Here is a 23,854-nt window from a genome sequence, read left to right as displayed (position 1 = left end):
GAAGAGTGCTTTACTGTGTGTCTGGTGCTACACAGACTTCATGGCACAAGTGGGAAAGGTAATGGAGAAATGCAGGCTGAAGAAGGAGTATTGTGAATCTGTCATTGCTGCCTTGTAAACTTGATTGGTCTCATTTTTGTCCTTTACTGTGTGTTGTTTGGTGCTGCACAGACTTCATTAATGGGAAAAGTGACAAGGAAACTCAGGTTGAAGCAGGAGTGTTGTGAATCTTTTTTCTTACTGCCTTTCAAACTTACTTAGTCTCATTTTAGTCCATTGGAGAGTAGTGAGCGTTGCCTCCCTCCCCAGTGTGTGCGTGTCATCCCTGGAAGGTGATGGGCATCGGCCTCATCGTGGCCATCTCGCAGTGTGTCGGGATATTCTTCTGGCAGATCACCACTGACCCTGTTGACCTTTGGGCCGCCCCTAACTCCCGCTCCCGCATTGAGAAGAACTACTATGACGAGAACTTTGAGCCTTTCTACCGCACGGCTCAGATCTTCATCCGTCCCTTGGGCATTGACAGTGTGAGTTGCTGGGTGGAATGTCATGCTGTGTACCAAGTGTGCTCAAAGAAAATTGCTTTGTGCTGCAGAAATACTGAAGTGATATTACAGATCTACATTATCATGACTGTTTATCTAATCTCTTTGTGAAATAAGATTGTGTCTTTTGATTTTAAAATGTCAGACATGAGGAGCAGAGCCAATTATTTATGAATAAAAAACATGATATAAGTAAATAGTAATCATGGCACCATAGATGCTTAAATTTGAACTGTTTTGTTCAGTTTAACTTGGGAAATGACACATATGGACCTGTGTACAACAAGACCTTCCTGCTGGAGGTGCTGAAGCTGCAGAACTACCTGGCCAATGAGGTGAGTCGCTCCTCAGGCATGTGGCTCAAATCAAATGTGTTGTGCTCTTCATTGAGGTTTGATGGAAGATTAAATGCATTTTGAACCCTTGTCCTACTTTTTTCCCTCCTCTACTCTTTTTCTTTTGCTCAGTAAAAATTTTTAGCAGAAATATTTAACTTTTGTAGTTCTTGGGCATCTTATTTTATATGCATAGATAAAAAGTGAAAAATCTGAACTGTAATGTTAAGGAACTGCATTTGACATCATTGTTTAGCCTTGTGACCTCTCTCCCTCTCCAGCTTTTGGCCATGGTTGATGAGCAGGAGGTGCGCCTGTTTGACATTTGTAACAAGCCGATGGCGCCTGACAATGACAACTGCAACATCCAATCCATCCTGAACTTCTGGCAGAACGATGAAGGAGAATTGAATGGATCCAGTGTTGAGCATGCTAAGCACTGTATGGGGTAAGCTTGTATTTCCTGTGGTCATTGTTCAGAATATCATAACTGGAGTGAACACTAGATTAGAAGGAAGCTGCAGTAAGTTTTTATCCTTCTGTTATTTCCATAAAGTTTGTAAATGTGAGTACTGATTGTGTGTGTGTGTGTGTGTGTGTGTGTGTGTGTATTGATAAGGACAGTAATCTCGGTGCTTCATACAGGCACTCTGCTATGATTATGTGGTCCTGTCTCTCTATCCCTTTTTGTCCAGTTTTTCTTTCAGTTGGTGTATTAACTCCTTGCCTCTACCACCTCTAATAGTTTGTTCCAGATATCCATCACACATCTCTTTGGAAAGCTGTACTTTTCTTGTATCCTCTCAAATACCTTCCCTTGGACACCTTGCTATAATAGTAGATCTTATCAATCAAATCTTTTCACCTCTTTTTTTTAATCATATATTGTTCTTTAGTTTCCTTTGTGTGTGTGTGTGTGTGTGTGTGTGTGTGTGTGTATAGCAAACAATAACAGTATATATACTAAGAAGGGAATAATATGAACTCTAATAATATTTTCATGACACTAAACACTAACCTCTTTGGCATTGTTCTCTTTCAGAAATGCCTTCCAGGAGAAGTGTATGGGGAGCTATGGTGGCCCTGTGCTGCCTCACGTGGCATTGGGAGGCTTCCTGGATGACAATGAAACCCTCACCGATAACCCCAACTACCTGAAGGCAAACACCCTGGTCATCACCTTCCCCATCAACAACTACTTCAACAAGTCCCTCCTCAAACCAGCGCTGGCATGGGAGAAAGCGTAAGTTTCCATCTCCTCTTTGGCTTGTACTCAGAAATGCTCTGCTGAAACTGTAAAAAAAATTTAAAAAACCCACGTAAGTTATTAAAAAGGCCCATATTCAGAAATGCTTTGCTCTCTCACCATGATTGTTTTCAAAGGCCACAGAAATGATTGGCTGGGTTCTCAAGGCTATTTCTCCTTTTAATAATGTAGAAATCTTGTTAATCTGTCACTAAGACCATAAATACAGCCTTAAAAATCCATTTAGCTTCAAGTAGGGCCTTTCAAAACAGTGGTGGTGCAGTAAAGAAGTGTTTCAGAATACAGGCCTTTGAGTGATGAATGTTTGTTTTGTCCATTTTAACATGTTTGAAAGTAACATTGCCAACATTTCCTTCTATTCCACCAGGTTCAACAACTTCCTGATCAACTACTCCCACCCCATGATGGATATTGCCTTCCGTTCAGAACGCTCCATTGAGGACGAACTGCTGAGGATGAGCAAGTCAGACCTGCCAACCGTCATCATTTCCTACGTCATCATGTTCCTGTACATTGCGCTGGCACTTGGACACACCAACCAGCTCACGCGCCTTCTGGTAAGTCAAGGGGCTGTTGTGTACCTGCAATCTTGTTACTGTGCCTCCTTTCGTGTTTATCATCATCTTCTCTTGTAATATTTTAAGATCACAGTCATAACCTCCCTTGAATGTTGAAATTATGATGAGAATAACTATCAGTAAAATATAATCTAATGATATTTTTGTTACATGTTCCAGATCTCCACCAAGGTGACTCTGGGCCTGGGCGGGGTGCTCATTGTGCTGGTATCAGTGTGTGCTGCTGTTGGCTTCTATGGCTACGTGGGTGTCCCCTGCACCATGCTGATTATTGAGGTGAGCTGAGGAGACGCATGCATGGGAGGGAAATAGGATTATGTTAAGTGGTATTCCTAGCAGCTCGTACTCAGAAACACATTTACTCGTGTCTTTCCACCTGAACAAAAAAATTTACTCCCTTCAACAGTTTACTTCTCAACACCTGATCATAGAGTTAAGCTGAGGAGACACATGCACCAAGAGCAGAGAAATAGGGTTATGTTAAGTGGTATCTCCAGCAATTGGGACTTGGAAACCCATTTACTTGTGTCTTTCCATCCAAACAAAAAATTTTCACTCCTTTGAACAGTTTGTCTCTTAACTCCTGAAGTTTTAACACCTGAAATACTTGTTTCTGTCCATCTGAACAAACAGTTTTCACTCCCTTCAATAGTTTACCTCCTAACCCTTGCAGTTTTAACCCCTTTACTGCTATGGCTGTCTTCTGTCAATATTCAGATACTGTGAAAAAAATAATTTGCATAGGAAGTTACTTGTGTCTCATAATATGTAATAGAACTAGGTGAGGGACCATGGTATAAAAATAAATGTTAATAGAGTGATACGTGAATGTAAGAAAAATGTTTAACAATAAATAGTTAAAAGAAATGATGACTCTTTCCTATAGTGGTTATTATTGTTGTATCTATAGAACTAGTGGAAAGACTTGTATAGAAATGTCTTGAGAGTGATGAGTGGTTATGGGAAAAATGTCAAGCAGTGGAAGGGTTAAAATAAAAACAATTACTCTCCTTTTCTTCTCTCTCTCTTTTTTTATATATATGTAAGAGGGCCACTGACCAAGAGCAACAAAAAAATTGAATAAAAAAACAAAAGACCCATTGAATACCAGTTCCCATAGAGATATCTGATTGAATGATAAAAAAACAAAGGATACGTAAGTGTCTCATGAGAGATTTCAAGTCACAGGAAGGAGGAAATACAGAAACAGGCAGGGAGTTCCAGAGTTTACCAGAGTTAATGCAATGGTTGTTATTGTGGTGTACAGGTGATCCCATTCCTGGTTCTTGCGGTGGGTGTGGACAATATCTTCATCCTGGTGGAGGCGTACGCTGACCTGGACCGCAATGAGGATGACACACGGCCACAGCTGATTGGCCGGGCGGTGGGGGCAGTGGGGCCATCCATGCTGCTCTCCTCCATCTCTCAGTCTTGCTGCTTCTTCTTGGGTAAGTCTGCATTGCTTAGTAAATTCAATTCCTTCCCTTCTTTCCTTAGTAAACTGTTCTTTCCTTCCTTCCTTCCCTCCTTTTGTTCCTTCTGTGTGTTTTCCTTTAATTTTCACTCCCCTGCATTATTTTGCAAGCTCTGTTCCTTCTTTTCTTCCCTCCTGTCCTTAGTAAACTGTTCTTTCCTTCCTTCCTTCCCTCCTTTTGTTCCTTCTGTGTTTTTTCCTTTAATTTTCACTCCCCTGCATTATTTTGGAAGCTCTGTTCCTTCTTTTCTTCCCTCCTTTCCTTTGTTCTATCTGTGTTTTCCTTAGTAAACTTTATTCCTTCTTTCCTTCTGTCCTTTTGTTCTTTTTATATTTCCTTTTCCTTGAATATCCTCTCCATCCTTCATTCTCATCATTCTTTCTCCCTTTGTATGGCTTTTGGCTCCCATTGCAAGTAAATGTGCCTATAATCAAATTCCCTAAAAGGTGAAAAGGCAAACTAATCCAATAAGTTGAGGAATGTCATAGTCTTTATCAGTCAGAGGACCAAATGAGATAAAAGAAAGTGTTATAGAAATAATCTGTGAGTGATGTGACATGTGGTGTGTTGTGTTGGTGCAGGTGCCCTCTCAGACATGCCGGCGGTGCAGGCGTTTGCCATGTACGCTGGGATGAGTCTGCTTATCAACTTTGTGCTGCAGATGACCCTCTTTGTCTCTCTGTTCTCCCTGGATGTGATGAGGGAAGAGGTGAGTCTGGGAATGGTTGTGTACACTACTGGTGAACCATGGTTTAGTGTAAATGAGTTATATAGTAGTAGTAGTAGTAATAGTAGTAGTAGCAGTAGTAGTAGTAGTTTATTGACAAAGGACAAATAATACAAGAAGTTAGAAACTCATTTTTGTCCAACTTAAATAAAAAAAAACAGTAATGTTTTGTCTTGTAGAAGAGTAATAGCTAAGCCCAAGTCAAGCATAAGAACATAAGGATAACTATAAAAAAAAAAAAACAATAAAACATTAGATAGCAGAATAGACCATGACACTTTATGATTATTGTTACTATGTATTAAAGTTTTCCCTGCTAGTGTTGCTGTTATACCGGATTCAGTGCTCTTTTGCAACTCGGCTGGAACAAGTAGAAATGTCACCTTGACAAATCCCTAACACTTTTTGCTGTTTCTTTCTTCAGGACAACCGGTTTGACGTGTGTTGCTGCATCCGCCAGAACAAGGTGGAGGACACGGAGACCAGGTTCCTGCACAAGGTATGCCACAGACCTCACCTGTGAAGTGGGTCACCTGTAGCTTGTAGAAGGAAGGGTACTGGAGTATGCATTAAGTGTTTACAAGTGCATATCTTTCCTATTGAAGCTGTAGGTGGAAAATAACTGAAGCTCCCATGTTTGTAAATAACAAATACAACATCAGATATTTTACTCCTTTTATATTAGTATATTTTGCTCATCTGTTTGAATTACTTATAAAAACAAGATAGAAATTAAACCTCAAATGCATGAAAATAACGTAAAAAATCATCAACGTGCAAAGTTTGACATTCACACATTTTCCTCAGCTGTTTGAGACAACATACGCACCTTTCCTGATGAAGCCATGGGTACGTGCAGTAGTGATTGTGGTGTTCATGTTCTGGGTGTGCGCCTCGGTGGCCATGGTGCCGCACATCGAGATCGGCCTGGAGGAGGAGCTGTCCATGCCAGATGATTCTTATGTCCTCAAGTATATAGAGGTGAGCAGAGATGTGAGGTTGTCTGTGTTGTTTTATGTGTCATCTTCCTTTGTTTTTATTTATTTATTTTTTAACTTGCTTTGTGTTTGTTTATCTTGTTCTTTTTTTTTTGTGGGTAGTTTTCTTATGTGCTTGTTCTTATTCTTCATGTTCTTGTTTTCCAGAATATTGCAGTAGTAGTTTTCTTGTTATTCTTTGCATTGGCTTTTTTTTCATCTCTTTCTTTCTCTTTATCACTGTGTGCCATCTCCAACAGTGCTGAAAACTGGTATATAACATCTACTCAGTTTTCCACTGTGTATAGGCAGGAGGGTGGAACAAGAGGCTGTGAAGATAAACTGTTCATGAATGTTTCTTCTCTTCCCTCCTACAGTACCTCAAAAAGTTCGGGTGTGTGGGACCTCCTGTGTACTTTGTCCTCAAGGATGGCTACAACTTCAGCGACTTGGACATGCAGAATAAGATATGTTCACACTTAGGCTGCAACAAAGACGCTTTGCTCATCCAGCTGAAGCTTGCCTCTCAGATTCCCAACAGGTATTTAGTGAATTTTCTTGAAGTGTGTCATCCATTTCTTCACATCTATTAGAAGCATCTAGTGTTTGTAATTTAGTGTAGAGTCAGTAAGGGAATGGTCATATTTCAAAGAGGTGTTTGGTGTGTTTTAGTGTCTTTTGTGGTATGTTAGTTGTAGTTTAGTGTTATCTTTTTGTTGTGCATTCCAGGACCTATATTGCCGTGCCCTCGTCTGCGTGGATTGACGACTACTTTGAGTGGTCTGTGGAGGACAAGAACTGCTGCCACAAGTACGAGAATGGCACCTTCTGTCCCCGGGAGACGGAGGACTACAATGAGGTGATTGATGTAAAGGGAAAAGAGGAACCCGAGTACAAAGGTGGCAAGGACTTTGAGAACATGTATAGCGACTTGTATGACTATGATTATACGTACGGGGACTTGGATGTGAACTACGACGATGTAGACAAATCCAAGCCTGTGTACAAGGAGGACGTCTTTAACTACGAGTACAGTTATGGGGACGAGTCAGTTGATTACAATAGTGGCATACCTGCAAAGGGTGAACGGGAGGTACCGGGAGACGACGGCTGGCCAAGCAACAGCAAGGACCCTTCCGAGACCCGCAAGGTTCACAGAAAACACCACAGGGAGCTCAACACCCCTACCTGCCAGTCCTGCAACATCAGCACCCTGCCCAACAATCCCTTCCGGCCTGAGCCTGAGGTGTTCAACCAGTACCTGCCCATGTTCCTCAAGGATAACCCTGATAAACGCTGCCCCAAGGCTGGACATGCAGCGTATGGACAGGTAAGAGGGCACCACCTGCTGACACTCAGTTTCTCTTAACTGCTCTCCCTTTGGTTATTTCTTTTTGCATCGTATTGCTGCAGTTATTGTCTATCATTTCACTTTCATTCTGACTACTATGACTTTCCCTCAAGCTTGATAAATGGTCTTGTGCAAGTTTAGAGTATAGTTTTAAAAGGGGTGATGTTGGATGAATCCTTCAGTGTCTAGTTATGTTTTATCAATTGGAGTCGCTCAAATGAATTAGTGTCATATTGTCTTGAGCTGTCTTAGGGGTCATGCTTTATTCCGCTCAAATTTTGGTGTCTGGATGCTCTGTTAGTTAGTTAGTTATTATTGGGTCTTTTTTTTTTTTAGAAGGTAATTAATGGTGCTGGAAGTGAATGAACAGGAAGATAGCATGTAGCAACAGTGATTTAAAACTTTAAACACCTAAACTCTCTTCCCCTTTTTTCCAGTTTTGGTTTCTGAATATGGTGTTAGTTGTTATTGCATCTTTTTAGAATGTTTCAGGAAATTAATGACCAGGAAGGTAACATGGTAACAACACTGACTTGGACTTCAAACATTTAAACTTTCTTCCCTTTGTCACCTGCAGAGTGTGAAGATCAACTATGATGAGTCAGGGAATCCCATCACCGGTGCCAGCATGTTCATGACATACCACACAGTCCTGCGCAACAGCCGCCAGTTCTATGAGGCGCTGCGTTCAGCTCGGGCCATCGCTGACAACATCACCCGAACTCTCAACCTGGTGGAGAAGGACGGCAAGCTGGTGCCAAGTGGGGAGATGAGATATGAGGTGTTCCCGTACAGGTGAGTCTCTTGCCACTCTAAGCCAGGCTGTGCACAGGTGAATTTTGATTTATGAATGACTTATATTTGTTAGGATTTTGTTGATCAGGGACCATAGTTGTTTCACTTTCATAATTTGATGCATTTTTTATATTTTCTGCAGATTTCACTGGTTTTTATTTGTGGATATGAAGAAAGGTGTCATGAAACACTTTTCTTGTTTTCATTGTGCTTTGACAGTAGTAGATCATAAGGATTTCAATATAATAGTAATCATTTCAGTTGTAGATTATAAGAATTTCAGTATAGTAACAGTCATTCAAGTAAGGGGAGGCACCATGGATGACATTTTATTTGCCTTTCAGTGTGTTCTACGTGTTCTTTGAGCAATATCTGACCATCTGGGAGGACATGGTGAGGATGCTGGGGATCTCTGTGGTGGCAGTGTTCTTCATTGTGCTTTTCATGATGGGCTTCGACTTTGCCTCCTCTTTTATCATCCTGGTCATGGTGGTGCTCATCCTCACCAACATGGGTGGACTCATGTACCTGTGGAACATTTCTCTCAATGCCATCTCCCTTGTGAACCTCATTGTGGCCATCGGCATCTCGGTGGAGTTCTGTTCCCACACGACTCGCGCCTTTGCTGTGAGTGAGGCCGACACACGCATTATGAGGGCACAGAAGGCTTTAGTGCGCATGGGACCCTCAGTGCTGTCAGGCATCACCCTCAGTGACATGGGTGTGGTAGTGCTGGCCTTTGCCAACTCCAAGATATTCCAGGTAAGGGGTGGCCATGGCTATCTGTGTGATGTGTGGTAGTGGTTGTGGTGGTGGTGGGGGAGTTAATTCAGTGTAATTCTCTGGTTTTGTGCAAGTGTAAGTATACCAAATGCACACTTACTTAGTTGAGTGTGTAAAACTTGACTTTAATAAGTTGGAGATGGTGGTGGTGGAAATAATAGTGTATGCAATGTGATGGAGGCGATGGTGTAATGTGGTGAAAAACATGTGTGATGTGCTGCTGACTGAAAGGAAATTTAATATTGTTTTATTAATTTTTCTTTAATAAGCTAAAAATATGATCTAAGAAGCACTAGAATAGATAAACAGTAAGATTTTAGAGTATTAGAACATATGGACAGTATGGCCTGAAGAATAAAGTCAGAAGGATATTTACAGCAAGTACAGCACCATCTTGTTCCTTTCTCAGGTGTACTACTTTCGAATGTACTTTGGAATGGTGGTGATTGGGGCGCTGCACGGCCTCATCCTTCTGCCTGTCCTCCTCAGCTTTGTCGGTAAGTTGCCACACAGAGTCATTGAGAAACTTGCCTTATATAACTTTACTTGTCAGAATTGATTTGTGATTGGATCTGAAGAATGTGTTGATTTTGTAAAGAATATATGGTTTTGGAGCATTTCTTTTATACATGCAGAGCAATGTCTTGATAGATAAGAATGGTGGCTGGAATTATTATTGTTTAGGTTTGAAGGTCTGGTTTCGGTTAAAAGAGTTCAGAGTAGATCTTCACACTCTTAGCCTGGCAACTCATATTTGTAAAAAAATTCACGTTTAATTTTGTCTGCCTCTCCATTCATTTACCAATTTATCTCTATATGTCAGTTGATTAGTCAGTTTGTTAATGTATCAGTATATTGTGTGTTGATCTGTAGCACTGTTGATGTGAGTGAATGCTTTGAAATGTGATGATAAAAATTAATATAGCCATTTAGATGCCCATCTCATCTAACCTCTATGTTCCCATGGTATGTAGAGATACACAAGTTCTAAGAGCTATTCCTCGACCTTTCTTACTGAACAACCACACTAGATAAATGGATAGAAAAATAGCAAAGACTCCTCAGTGGTAGTCAATAAGAAGCAACATCCTTCCTCAGGTCCTTCGAGGCGTGTGGTCCGCAGCAACATGCCAGATAGAGCAGCCAATCCCAGCGGCTCTGTGAAGCTGGAGGACATGATTGTGGATGACCAGGAGCGGCAATGTCTCACAGCGACCCACACGGCCACCATCAACACAGCACCACCCAAGTCCAGCACCAGTGGCAGTGGCAGTTACCACTCCAGCACCCTGGACAACCCCAAGAAGAACACGCTGACTGCCTCTGTCAAAAGCTCGCCGAGGAAGGGCAGCCGCATGTCCCTCAACCACAACTATGACGACATGGAGGACCTGAACAAGAAGAGCACTCCCTCCCGGCACTCATACACCCTCTCCCGCCACTCGCTAGCTAAGACTGATGAGGAGCTGGAGAAGCTGGAGGAATGATGAATCAGGTTTTTGTACGTCAGTGGCCATTTCATCATTTGTGACTTTAATTTTTTTTCGTTTTCTTAATTTCAAGTGGAGCAAAGCAAAAGGCTAAGTCTGTGTAAAGTGAAGGAGAGTGAAGCCTTCTAGTGCTGCTGCTCCATTCAGAACAGCATGAAAATAGCAAGGTTAGTCCAGGTTTTCTGAGAGACCCCTTGAAGGTTGTCCAGCCAGATGAAGGTGTCAGTCACATCTTGCTTTGGATGGTGTTTCAAAACCCTTGCTGTAATATATATGCTGTACTGTACAATACAGAGGAGACGCCTCCTACTTACTCTGCTGTCCGAGTGGGATGCCGTCAGGAACATGTGCGTACAAGCTGAGACACCAAAAGACAAAACAGGAACCTGTAAAGCGCAACTAGTCTGGCAACGCTAAGAGAGGCTTGTCCCAGTGAAGCATATCAGTGAACTGTGTCTCATGTGCGGATGTGAGTCACTTCAGCCTCTTCCAGGGTATGTGTCCGTGTGTGTGTGTGTGCATCAGTTCGTGCATGTGGCGGTGACAGCTCCACGCCACGCTGCAGGGGACGTCATTCTTCCTGAGGAGCCCCATGTGAGGTGGACACAGATGCGGTTTTATTTGGGAAGTGTTATTGTGGAACATTCCAGTCAGGTGGTCCTGCCAAGATGTGACACACTTGGTATAGAAATGCTAATTTATTTATATTGCAATAAGTTTTGAAAATAGTTTTGCTCAAGATAACTTAACCATTGCTAATTATCCTCTGTGTTCCTATTATGTGTTATTTCCAGTCAAGTGATTTAGTATTTATTTGTATTTGTACTATGTTTGTTTTTTCTCTACTTGTGAACCATGACACACCGTATTATTCTGCGCCAAGAATGGATGACTAGGTACGTTTGTGTTGACGATTCTCTGTTTTGCATTTGGAATGGGTTTGTCTGTCATTGTATGTACTGTGATAATTGCAATTAATCGAAAAATTGAATTGATATTTCAGCACTAACAATTTTGACACACCAGACAGTCCTCAGCCCCCTCTCAGAGATCTGGAATATTCTTTTAATGTCCCTCAAGATCCGTATAAGGTATGTCATTGCCTGGGAAATGCTGGGCGGTGGCTGCAGTGCTGTGAAAGGCACTGCAGCACCCAGATATGTCCTAGCTGTGACGCCTGGACTAGACTGCTGTCCATTTTACCCACACGAGTCCAATTCATGTCATCTGGATGGCATGAACCAGAAAGTCAGAACAGTCATATGCTGATGTATGGCAGCCACTCAGCAGTGTGTTGCATTCCAGTGTTAACATCGTCATCAGAGTGATGGCTGATTCCTTGCCTCAGTAATGTGAATCTTCCAAGTTTGATGGCAAGAAAATTCAACATCTATACACTATGCCTGGATCTGTAATGATTCTCAGTAATTGTCTGCCCTCGTGTCTGTTTCATGAAAGACACAAAAGTAAATTAAGACTGTTGAATAGCCAGCATTGAAGCACATGAGTGTCCTGCTAATATTCCATGCAAAATTTTATGTCACAGTTATGTACATATTTGGGTTAACTTTAGATAGTATACATAACCGTATCAAAGATCAGTACGACATCTTTCCTTCCAAACACGAGTCCAGAGTGTGTGTGCCAGACGGAATACTTGAGCAAGTGGCTGCTATGATAGAAGATGTGCTAGGATTCCAAAGCTGCGACAGAGAGCAATACACACAACACATCGCACTGAGCGTCGTCATGTCCACACCAACCAAATCCTGCACCACACTACCTAGTCTGACAACCAGCAATAGGCAGAACGTATATGTAGGTTTTCCAAGGCTGACTACACCACTAGATAGCATTAACATGTCATTGCATACCATCCATCATCATCATGCCAATCATGTGCCCAGGGGAAGAGGCCTTGCTGGAGGTCCCTGTCCCTTGCAGGTCTCAATTTAAGGAGGAAGCCACCAGAGACAACCTGCCCAAAGTCATCACTTCCATCTCTCCATTCTCTTGCCATGTATTGCTTGGTGCTGGCCAGCTGGTGTCTCTCTCTGGTGTGCTGCCTCCTCCAGTGCCTCAGAATTTAGTGTAGGAATGGATAAATGCTGTAACTTTTTTTTGTCTTTTTTTTTCCTGATGCACCTGATGTTGACAGTGTTGTGGTTTTCTTCCTCAAAAAGTGTGTAGGGTGAAATGTTGAGTGTGTGTGTGTGTGTGTGTGTGTGTGTGTGTGTTTTGTAGGATCAGGGAATAAAGGAACCTTCACTCCCTTCAATGACTGGTTGGCATCCAGTCATACGGATGGTATCTTGAATGTCTTGAGGAAATCACAATGCTTGATTTTGGGTGCAGAGATCATTCTTATAGCAGCAACATATCAGACCTTCCAAGTGATGAACATAATATATGAAGTCTGATGTTTTTGTAGCTTTGTATCATTGTGAAAGTTGCCAGGCACACAATAGGGAGCTTGAGAGCCCTGTTGTAGTGAGGGATGTGCCAGAGTGGTGGAGTCCAGTGCTGTTCAGGGAGGTGACAGATGCCTCATGTCAGGAATAATTTAAAGTTGAATCTCACCCTTGATGAGATAAAAATATCCTGAGTAGCGAGTGATGATATTTCTCTGGCATTTGTAAACATTCACATAATCAAAAACGTCAATTACAACTGAAGATGAGAAAGAGAAGATATGGGGTGTGCACCAACAGATTCATTCCACACACGACTGATTGCTTCTCCAGTTTGAATGACTCAAAGACACGACAGTTTGGCTTGACACTTTAGCAGCTGAGCACTGTTGTCTTCAATTTCACATTGTTGCAGTAGATCCAAGTCTAGCACCAAAAGGGTCATCGTGCTGCCTCAGTATAACTAGCAGGTTTGCAGTCTCCTGCAATATTAAGTACAAAAAATTAATTCAAGTATTCTTGTTCAGATTTTCATCTCGTACCAATCACTCTTCCTCAGTTGGAGGTTGAAAACTGACAGCCTGATTGGCAAAGCAAGAGACTGTAAGTGCACTGTGATCATCTGTGTACATTATAAAATAGTAATCAAAAGAGAGTGATGAGATGATGAGTCTGTCATTGTTGGTTGTGCAGGCAGTTTTACAATGTTTCATGGAGAACAGAGGCATCATATTGAAAGTCATTGGAGTAACATGCACACCTGACCTGTATTATCATATGTGTCTGTCTTTCATGCTTGTGTCCAGTGGTATGACTTTAAATATCTATAACATATACTATTGAACTTTGTAATTGATGTGCTTGAAATTAGAAGAGAGATGAGGGCCTGGAAGCCAGCACCAGTGCCCTGCCTCCTCCAAGGTCTAGAGTGTGAGGTGGTTACATTTAAAGTAATGAAAGCATTCGTGGGGTTCTGATGACACAAAGCTTGGGTTGTACCTCCTCCTAACACCAATGTGAATAAAAAGCCTTCTAGCTTAATTTAAAAGCCATTGTGAGAGAAAAATAGAGATGTAGGATTAAAAAATGTGCCAGTGTAAAACAATTGATGGATCTTGGGATTGTAATAGCAAGTAAGGCTATGGTTGTACTTACCTCCACCTGTACCCAATCTGGGAAAGGGCTTGGTAGTTTAATGCAAAGACCATCATGGAAGAAAACGGATTGGCAGGATTATAAAACGTGCCAGCTTGAATTGGAGTAAATGAATTATTGACAAAAGAATGATTGTGTGGCAGTGAAGTGTTGATGTGAGTGAAAGTGATGATGTACATGAGGGTGAAAGAAGAGAGAGCTGTGTTTACTCCTTCCCATAGAGGATTCTTAGGGGTGGAGTTTAAAGTTAAGGGGATACCCTGGCAATGGTATGATGTTATGGAATGTTCAGTGTTTGTATCTGTGTTGCTACTGTATGTGAACTGACCTGACGCTGTAGACCTTGTCCTCCTCCACCTGCCACACGCTTATCAACTCGCTACCACAGCCTCACCCCAGCTGGTCTTGGTGAGTCAGGAGTGTAGGTAGTGTACTGTAGATCCACTTCTCATTAAGAAGTAATAATGCTAATAAACTATGATGATAATAATAATAATAATAATAATGATAAACTATATTTTCTCAAGTCACTGCACTATTTTTGGGAAAGCTGCATAACTTGGCACTGCAATGGTTATTTGAGGCATATAAGAGGAGAGTCGTGAGCCAAGTTGACGTCCAGTCCCCTGCCTGTTTCATGTTAGCTAGGGTGTTAGGGTTACTACTACATGCTCTGCTTTTTTTCCCCACATTGTTAGAGAAAATATACAGTCAGCTGAAAGGAAAATAAGGCTTATAAAAGGGGAGGAATGTACATCATGTGTAGACTATTACTGTAGTGTGATGTGTCTCCCTTTAGGTGCTTGGTGGCTGACTCAGACCCTCTCCTGTGTTGAGGGTCCGTGCAGACACAACTGAGCTAAGACGGAAAGTGTACACATTTACACTTCATGGGACAAGTCATTGCAAGTGTTTTTTGTACGTGCTTCATTGGACTACCTATCACTTGTGTCATTACCGTGTCATATAGTAAACCTACACACATCTTTACACGCACACGCACACACACACACACACACACACACACACACACACACACACACACACACACACACACACACACACACACACACACACACACACAACCATTCACTCACTCACTTCAATCTGAAAAGAGAAAATTGTACGAATCTTTATTTCTGCACAGGAAAATAAAAGAAGACACTACTGTATTAAGTTTTTGAGCCACATTGTCAACAAAAAATCCCGCAAAAAAAATAATAAAAAACAATTATATATATATATTAAAAAGAAAACATTATTTGTATATGATTTATGGAAGAGTTTTGTATGTGGATGCAGGTTAGAGTTAGGTTTGTAGCAACATTCTAAAACAAAAAACAGAACTCACAGTGCTGATCCTGTTTAGCTAAAGTGTTTTATAATGATGGAGCAACAACATGCATTGTGCTGTTAATTATAATGTAAATAAATCTTGTTTTCTGTACATTGGAGATTGTCATTTGAACCACTGCAGTATTAACCCTTCACTGCTATGTGACACATCTCTTCTCACTCACTAACCATTCTGATGCCTTTCTTCTTGTTCTGCAGCAACCTCTAAATGTTACACTGTTTAGGAATTGTAATATTTAGTTTTTAATCACCTTTTTTATCGAAGCTCAGAAATATTTCTCACATTGCTTTCTTTGTGCTGTGAATCATTGCATGTCAGTGAAAGGGTTAACATGACTGACCAAGGGGTGAAGTTATAAGAATGTTTGCTTCTTATATTTTGGTTACAATTATCTCTTTCTATTTGAAGATTTAAGGAAATAGAATGTTATTTAATTATTATATATATATTTTTTAGATATTTTTCTTATTAATCAGAGGAATTGAATTGTTTGTTTTGTCTCATGTTTCTCGTCTCCAGGAATGAAGGCATTGTTACTTTTCAGTCTGTTTGGCATTTATTCTTTTGTGCGTGTTCCTTATTTCATGTGTATTTCTAAAGTTCAGAATCTCTCTCTCTCTCTCTCTCTCTCTCTCTCTCTCTCTCTCTCTCTCTCTCTCTCTCTCTCTCTCTCTCTCTCTCTCTCTCTCTCTCTTTCTCTAAAAAAAAAAAAAAAGGCCACATCTTGCTGGAATTGAAAGAAAAAGAAGCACATTTGCATTTATTAAGGAAACATTATAACTCTTCCCGCTTTGATGGCGGACCAACTTTCATCACAGTAATCAGTAATCATCTTGTGCCAGTTGTCTAGGCGGGGGGGGGCGCTGGGGAAGGAGGGGGCGGGGCAGGGCAGGGGAGGCACAGAGACATGTAAGTCTATTAGCCAGCCACGCTTTATTACAAATTCATGCTGGCTTTGATGCATACACGAGGCCATACGTAATTGTATTAAAAACCTACTCTGGCCCACAGGGATTGTATATTACCCCTGTTCCCCCCTCCAGCCTTATTCAGCAGTCCAATTAAGGGTTTCCATAACACACACGCGCACAGGGTAGCAGGAGGTATGTGAAGATTTTAGACTAGAGGAGGAAGAAAAATAGTTCGCCAAGCCTAATTGAGGCGAAATATTATTCAGGAATGTTGGTTGCGTGGTGGTAGTGTTTGCATGCTGCCAGATGATAGACTGACTGGTGGTTGACTTAAAGGTGAGTTCGCTAAATCTCCACAGGTCTAATGTATCTGGTGACAAAAAAATAAGGTATAGTGGTATTTAAGAGACACGTGGGATACAACATGAGATTATTGAGAGCCTCACAATTAAGTAATCTGGAGGAGGCAGTACACACCTGCCGAAACGATAATTACTCCCAGTGAGGTCTAAAGCACTGTTCAGGGGATGCTGTGAACTTATCATTAAACCCAGCTGTGACCTCACTGAACGTTTCCCTTTGTGTCTCACAACACAAGGAGGCAGTCACAGCCTGCCCTCTAAAGACAACTCTCTTCCTCCACACAAAACTACAATCACCTAATAACACACACACCCTTCACTCAAAAATTTTAAAATCATCATGGCGACTCCTACACCAGCCTCGGAGTCCCCATCTGGGGAGGGGACCATAAATGTTTCCAGGTCGGACTGCCTTTCTGTCGACGACCCTAAGTGTCTCGACACCCCCCCTCAACTTTTTCTTCATTAACTTCTGCAACATTCGCGGTCTAAGATCTAATTTTCAATCTGTAGAACACCACCTCTCCTCTTTTAAACCTCATCTTCTTTTCCTCACTGAAACTCAGGTGTCTGAGGCAACTGACAGTAGGTAGCCCCTTTTCTGTTCCCTCCTACTTTCTCTATCCTCATTTTCGATCCAAAGCTGGATGCTGCGTTTATGTGCGCAATGACTTAACCTGCTCTCGTGCCCACGCTCTTGAATCTTTCGAGTTTTCCACCATCTGGCTACGACTACAGAGTCACTCTCATACTAAATTTATCTGTGCTGTATACCTCTCACCTAACTCCTCTGATTATAAGAAATTCTTTGACTACTTAACTTCCAAAGTGGAGCACATTCTGATCCTCTTCCCTTTCGCAGAGATCTCCATTCTTGGAGACTTCAATGTTCACCACCAGCTTTGGCTTTCCTCTCCCTTCACTGACCATCCTGGTGAACTAGCCTATAACTTTGCTATCCTCCATGACCTAGAGCAATTGGTGCAACTCGTATTCCTGACCGTCTTGGAGATACGCCCAACATTCTTGACCTTTTCCTGACCTCTAATCCTTCTGCTTATGCTGTCACCCTTTCTTCTCCGTTGGGCTCCTCCGATCACAATCTCATATCTTTATCTTGTCCTATTGCTCCAATCCCTCCTCAGGATCCCCCTAAGCGAAGGTGCCTCTGGCGTTTTGCCTCTGCTAGTTGGGGGGACCTGAGGAGGTATTTTGCTGATTTTCCTTGGAATGACTACTGCTTCCGTGTCAGAGACCCGTCTTTGTGTGCTGAACGCATAACAGAGGTGATAGTGTCTGGCATGGAGGCGTACATTCCTCACTCTTTTTCTCGTCCTAAACCTTCTAAACCTTGGTTTAACACAGCTTGTTCTCGTGCTATACATGATAGAGAGGTGGCCCACAAAAGGTACTTAAGCCTTCCATCACCAGAATCTCATGCACTTTATATTTCTGCCCGGAACCATGCCAAGTCTGTTCTCCAACAAGCCAAAAACTCCTTCATTAACAGAAAATGTCAAAACCTTTCAAGATCTAACTCCCCTCGTGATTTCTGGCATATAGCCAAAAATATCTCCAATAACTTTGCTTCTTCTTCTTTCCCTCCTCTATTTCAACTAGATGGCACCACTGCTATCACATCTATTTCTAAAGCTGAACTCTTCGCTCAAACCTTTGCTAAAAACTCTACCTTGGACGATTCTGGGCTTGTTCCTCCCTCTCCTCCACCCTCTGACTACTTCATGCCACCTATTAAAATTCTTCGCAATGATGTTTTCCATGCCTTCGCTGGCCTAAACTCTCGGAAGGCTTATGAACCTGATGGGGTCCCTCCTATTGTTCTCCGAAACTGTCCCTCCGTGCTTGCACCTTGCCTAGTCAAACTCTTTCAGCTCTGTCTGTCAACATCTACCTTTCCTTCTTGCTGGAAGTTTGCCTACATTCAACCTGTTCCTAAAAAGGGTGACCGTTCTAATCCCTCAAACTACCGTCCTATTGCTTTAATTTCCTGCCTATCTAAAGTTTTTGAATCTATCCTCAACAGGAAGATTCTTAAACATCTATCACTTCACAACCTTCTATCTGATCGCCAGTATGGGTTCCGTCAAGGCCGCTCTACTAGTGATCTTCTGGCTTTCCTTACTGAGTCTTGGTCATCCTCTTTTAGAGATTTTGATGAAACTTTTGCTGTTGCCTTGGACATATCAAAAGCTTTTGATAGAGTCTGGCACAAAGCTTTGATTTCCAAACTACCCTCCTACGGTTTCTATCCTTCTCTCTGTAACTTCATCTCAAGTTTTCTTTCTGACCGTTCTATTGCTGCTGTGGTAGACGGTCACTGTTCTTCTCCTAAATCTATTAACAGTGGTGTTCCTCAGGGTTCTGTCCTGTCACCCACTCTCTTCTTATTATTCATTAATGATCTTCTAAACCAAACTTCTTGTCCTATCCACTCCTATGCTGATGATACCACCCTGCACTTTTCCACGTCTTTTCATAGACGTCCAACCCTTCAGGAGGTAAACATATCACGCAGGGAAGCCACAGAACGCTTGACTTCTGATCTTTCTAAAATTTCTGATTGGGGCAGAGCAAACTTGGTATTGTTCAATGCCTCAAAAACTCAGTTCCTCCATCTATCAACTCGACACAACCTTCCAGACAACTATCCCCTCTTCTTCAATGACACTCAACTCTTCTAGACAGGGTGGAATCAAAAGCTTTTCGTCTCATCGACTCCTCTCCTCTAACTGACTGTCTTCAGCCTCTCTCTCACCGCCGCAATGTTGCATATCTAACTGTCTTTTACTGCTATTTTCATGCTAACTGCTCTTCTGATCTCGCTAACTGCATGCCTCCCCTCCTTCCGAGGCCTCGCTGCACAAGACTTTCTTCTTTCTCTCACCCCTATTCTGTCCACCTCTCTAACGCAAGAGTTAACCAGTATTCTCAATCATTCATCCCTTTCTCTGGTAAACTCTGGAACTCCCTGCCTGCTTCTGTATTTCCACCTTCCTATGACTTGAATTCCTTCAAGAGGGAGGTTTCAAGACACTTATTCATCAATTTTTGACCACTGCTTTGACCCTTTTATGGGACTGGCATTTCAGTGGACATATTTTTTTATTGGATTTTTGTTGCCCTTGGCCAGTGTCCTTCCTACATAAAAAAAAAAAATGATGTTAAGAGAGAGAGAGAGAGAGAGAGAGAGAGAGAGAGAGAGAGAGAGAGAGAGAGAGAGAGAGAGAGAGTCTTAATTTTATCAGCTGACTAGTTTTGTATTATTGTTCAAATATTTTGCATGGAAAAAAGACGAAATGGAAAAAAAGAACCTTCAAAAGATAAACATTACGCAGTATACAAAGAAGCAGATTAGCCAAGCCCTGTTACACACACTGTTGTTGTTGTTGTTGCTGCCTCCGCTAGGCGTATCACGGCAGATAGCTGTTGTGTGTTAGTGCGGGTTGTCTTCCTTACCACGGCCCTTTGAATTCTGTCAGTCTGGAAGTAAGTATTAGTGTTAGTCTTCTTGGAGCGCATAGACAGTGGTGGTGGTGGTGGTGGTGGTGTTAGTGAGGCTGATGTTAGTGAGGATGGTGGAAGTGTTGATACTGGCGAGACAGGTGGAAGTGTGGGGAGGGAAGGGTTAGTGGGGTGTACCATTGTTGATGTTCGTGTAAGTAATGAGAAGGGGACGATTACTTTAGAGAGAGAGAGAGAGAGAGAGAGAGAGAGAGAGAGAGAGAGAGAGAGAGAGAGAGAGAGAGCATAACTAGGGGTAGTTAGGAAGGTGGTTAAGATATAATGAAGATATAATTGAAAGGATAGACCGCGGGAACCTGGCAAGGTTTGTGTGGCCAGTGGCTTTATCAGGCCAGGAATTGGCGGCTTAACGGGAATTTGCCAGAAGTTTCAAGGGCGAACAGCAAAGAGACTAACAGCGGAACTTGACTCGCAGAAGATCCAAAGCAAACTACACGCAATTAGCTCTTTCGATTATTGGAAAAGTTGGAAGTTAGACAGTGGACGCCAACTTCTGGTATATGCTCGCGTTGTGACCTCAGGATTCTATTTTATTTATCTATTTGTTGGGTATTATGGAAATAACGTTAGACTGCCGCTTTTCAGACAATGACTGTTTATTTCTGGGCAAACCATGATGCCTCTTCAAGTCGTTAAGGGATCAGCAGTGAAACTAATGTACTGAATTGATCTAAAATTAACAAACTTAATCTAACCCTCAGATGGAAACGCTAATACTCTTTCAGCATTATCATATTTATTTATATATCTATTTAGTGTTGCGTAATATCGCTTCTACAAATTGCTGTGAAAATACGGCTGGACAAGAAGAGTAGATAATTAATAGTGTTGCCCTGGTGACTCAGCCTCAATGTCAGAGATGACGTACAGAGGCGGGAAAAATTACAGTTGCTTATCACATATGTCAAGGGGACGGGGAGGGGGTGGCAGTGTACTTGCTGACACTTTCCGCCGATCCCCCACCCGCTAGGCATGCACTTATGCTGCTGTTCAACTCTCTAACTTGGCAGTAGTAGGCTACAAGGTGTTGTAAAGGGATGACATCATAGCCATCACGTCACTTCACAAGGGTGAACATTCTACGCGGTCTATCTCGGAGCAGACTGATGTCAGTGTCCGCTAGATTCTAAGATATGTGAAGCAGATGACGGAAGGAGGCGATAACACAATACCACAGAAGAAAAAAACGGCTAGGAAAGACCCGCAACACTCCCCTTCGAACTCTGAGACTGGTACACCGTAAACTTGAACGCAGTCCTAGAGTATCAGCCAGAAAAAAGAAAAGAAAACCCAGGACCGCAGGGTGATGTGTCTGTCTCACCCTATCCACGACGAGCTCGGTTTCCGCAGCTATGCAGCACTACACAAACATGTGCTCTCAATCGCCCAGCAGAAGAGGCTTGTTTTCTGCAACAAACACAAGACCTGGACCCTCGAACAGTGGCGTGGTGTGCGTGGAGCGACGAGGCAATATTTTCAGTGACAGCCAACAGTCAAGGTCACGTGTACTGACGTCCCGGCAGCGACTCCCTTCATCCCCGCTATACTTCACAGGCTGTCGAGTTCCCTGATTCGTTGATGGTGCGGGGCTGTTTCATGTATCATGGTGTGGGAAGCCTTCAAGTCTACCTAAAAAAAAAAAAAAAAAAACACCCCGATGAATCAGGGGAACTACCTGGAACTTTTCTTTGACTATCTACCGGGTTCTTTTGAGAGATGCCACGCACCATTTTTATGTAGGACTGAACTTACTGTCATACTGCCACATCAGTGAAGCAGTGGCTCAGGGACTGCTGTGTGCCATTCTTTGATGTCAGGCTTGCAATTTCTGAACTGAACCCCATCGAGAATTTGTGGGTGGGCTATAATCATAAAGTTACATAGCCACGACTGCTCAGCGGTACCCAAGCTCCAAGCTGCGCTCCACCACCTTTGGACAAGTTTCGCCCCACATGTCACGGCGCTTGCTGACAGCCACTAAATATTAATTGTAAAATCAATAAATTTATCAGTTGTATTACCCTGTTTATATTACCACACGTAGCAGGAAGGCGGGTTGCGACATTTCTAATGACGATCACTGCTTTTGCATCCGGAAAATATATATATATATATATATATATATATATATATATATATATATATATATATATATATATATATATATATATATATATATATATATATATATATATATATATATATTAAGATTTATGCCAGTTTCACATAAGAACATAGGGAAAGGAAACTGCAGAATCTTTAATTATGAAGTATATTATTATTATTATTATTATTATTATTTTTTTTTATTCTTCTCGTGTTTCATCGTGTTAATTGTCGGCAATGATGCAAAACCCTTGTTATAAAGAAAGATAACGACTGAATTGTCAAGGTGACAGTTTAAGAAGAGTGGTGCAACATTACATGGTTAGTGTGTGTGTGTGTGTGTGTGTGTGTGTGTGACGATGTATCCGTTTAAATTTTGTGTATTCATGCATTTCAGGTATGTATATATGTTTATATGTACTTAGTTTGAAGATGTGTATGTTTTTTGTATGTATGTATATACGTATGTAGGTAGGTGTATGAGTAGGCTCACAAAACATGTATATGTAGGTATTATGTACTCGTATGTATGGATGGCTGGAGAGAGGGATGTGTGTGTGTGTGTGTGTGTGTGTGAGGTCGGTGGGTACAGCAAAGGACGAAGATAATAGAGAGAGAGAGAGAGAGAGAGAGAGAGAGAGAGAGAGAGAGAGAGAGAGAGAGAGAGAGAGAGAGAGAGAGAGAGAGAGAGAGAGTCTTGTACATATTACCAAGAAAAGGCTGAAAAGCTGACTCCATTGAGAACTACTTAGAAGAGAGAGAGAGAGAGAGAGAGAGAGAGAGAGAGAGAGAGAGAGAGAGAGAGAGAGAGAGAGAGAGAGAGAGAGAGAGAGAGAGAGATCACCACGCGCACGTTCTGTCTTTTTCTCCACTCAGCGCTGTGTTAGTTTAAACCTACATGGAATTCAGATAGATAAATAAAGTTTCCCTGAGGCGGTGTAGTGTAAACAAGAGCATCCCATTCTCTTCCTACGATGCCTACAGAAAACGGGGCACAGGAAGATATGTTCATGTTTAATCCAGCCAGTAATATTATTTAGCACTGATAGTATATAGATATTTGTGTGTGTATTTAGAGAGGAGCAGTTAATATTGGTATCTGAGCTAGAATTTCGTGTGTGTGCGTGTGTGTGTGTGTGTGTGTGTGTGTGTGTGTGTTTTGCCCCTCTAAGCATGGAACTTAAATATGAAAGCGAAAGTCGTATATTAAAGAGAGAGAGAGAGAGAGAGAGAGAGAGAGAGAGAGAGAGAGAGAGAGAGAGAGAGAGAGAGAGAGAGAGAGAGAGAGAGAGAGAGAGAATCCCTAGTGAATTAGTTTAGTATTTCACTTTTGTACGTACCATATTGATATTACGTAATTCTCTCTCTCTCTCTCTCTCTCTCTCTCTCTCTCTCTGCAGGCGGTAACAAGTGTGTGTGTGTGTGTGTGTGTGTGTGTGTGTTGTGAGTCAGGTGGGAAGGGACGGGACGAGGCGCTAGGGAGTCACAGAGGTGTCGCAAGTAACGGTGGCGATGAAGGACTGATACCCTCCCCCGGGCCTGAGTCTCCCTCTCCGGTCAGTCAGTTCCCCATCCACTAGATTGGTCGGCGGCACACACTAGTAATCAATGCATGGACAAAGGCGGTGGTGGATAAAGGCGACTATTATTGGCAGCAGATATAAACACTACGCCACAAATTTTCCC

The 23,854-nt window shown here is 42.1% G+C and overlaps 1 protein-coding gene across 1 annotated transcript in view; it reads left to right on the top strand.

Moving 5' to 3' along the window:
- Positions 1-14,974, top strand: part of LOC135089333 (NPC intracellular cholesterol transporter 1-like) — an 82,159-nt gene extending 67,185 nt beyond the window's left edge. The window contains exons 9-24 of the mRNA XM_063984876.1: positions 310-527; positions 791-880; positions 1,162-1,328; positions 1,923-2,123; positions 2,515-2,704; positions 2,885-3,001; positions 3,993-4,173; positions 4,782-4,909; positions 5,352-5,426; positions 5,735-5,908; positions 6,282-6,445; positions 6,634-7,234; positions 7,833-8,050; positions 8,395-8,812; positions 9,243-9,330; positions 9,932-14,974. Coding sequence (XP_063840946.1) covers positions 310-527; positions 791-880; positions 1,162-1,328; positions 1,923-2,123; positions 2,515-2,704; positions 2,885-3,001; positions 3,993-4,173; positions 4,782-4,909; positions 5,352-5,426; positions 5,735-5,908; positions 6,282-6,445; positions 6,634-7,234; positions 7,833-8,050; positions 8,395-8,812; positions 9,243-9,330; positions 9,932-10,320 — 3,419 coding nt within the window. The 3' untranslated portion in view covers positions 10,321-14,974. The remainder of the gene's footprint in view (positions 1-309; positions 528-790; positions 881-1,161; positions 1,329-1,922; positions 2,124-2,514; positions 2,705-2,884; positions 3,002-3,992; positions 4,174-4,781; positions 4,910-5,351; positions 5,427-5,734; positions 5,909-6,281; positions 6,446-6,633; positions 7,235-7,832; positions 8,051-8,394; positions 8,813-9,242; positions 9,331-9,931) is intronic.
- Positions 14,975-23,854: the final 8,880 nt, after the last annotated feature.

Source organism: Scylla paramamosain, chromosome 32, assembly GCF_035594125.1.
Source record: "Scylla paramamosain isolate STU-SP2022 chromosome 32, ASM3559412v1, whole genome shotgun sequence".
Taxonomy (NCBI): Eukaryota; Metazoa; Arthropoda; class Malacostraca; order Decapoda; family Portunidae; genus Scylla; species Scylla paramamosain.
Note: the sequence above shows the minus strand (reverse complement) of the source record. Positions and strands in the feature narration are given on the sequence as shown.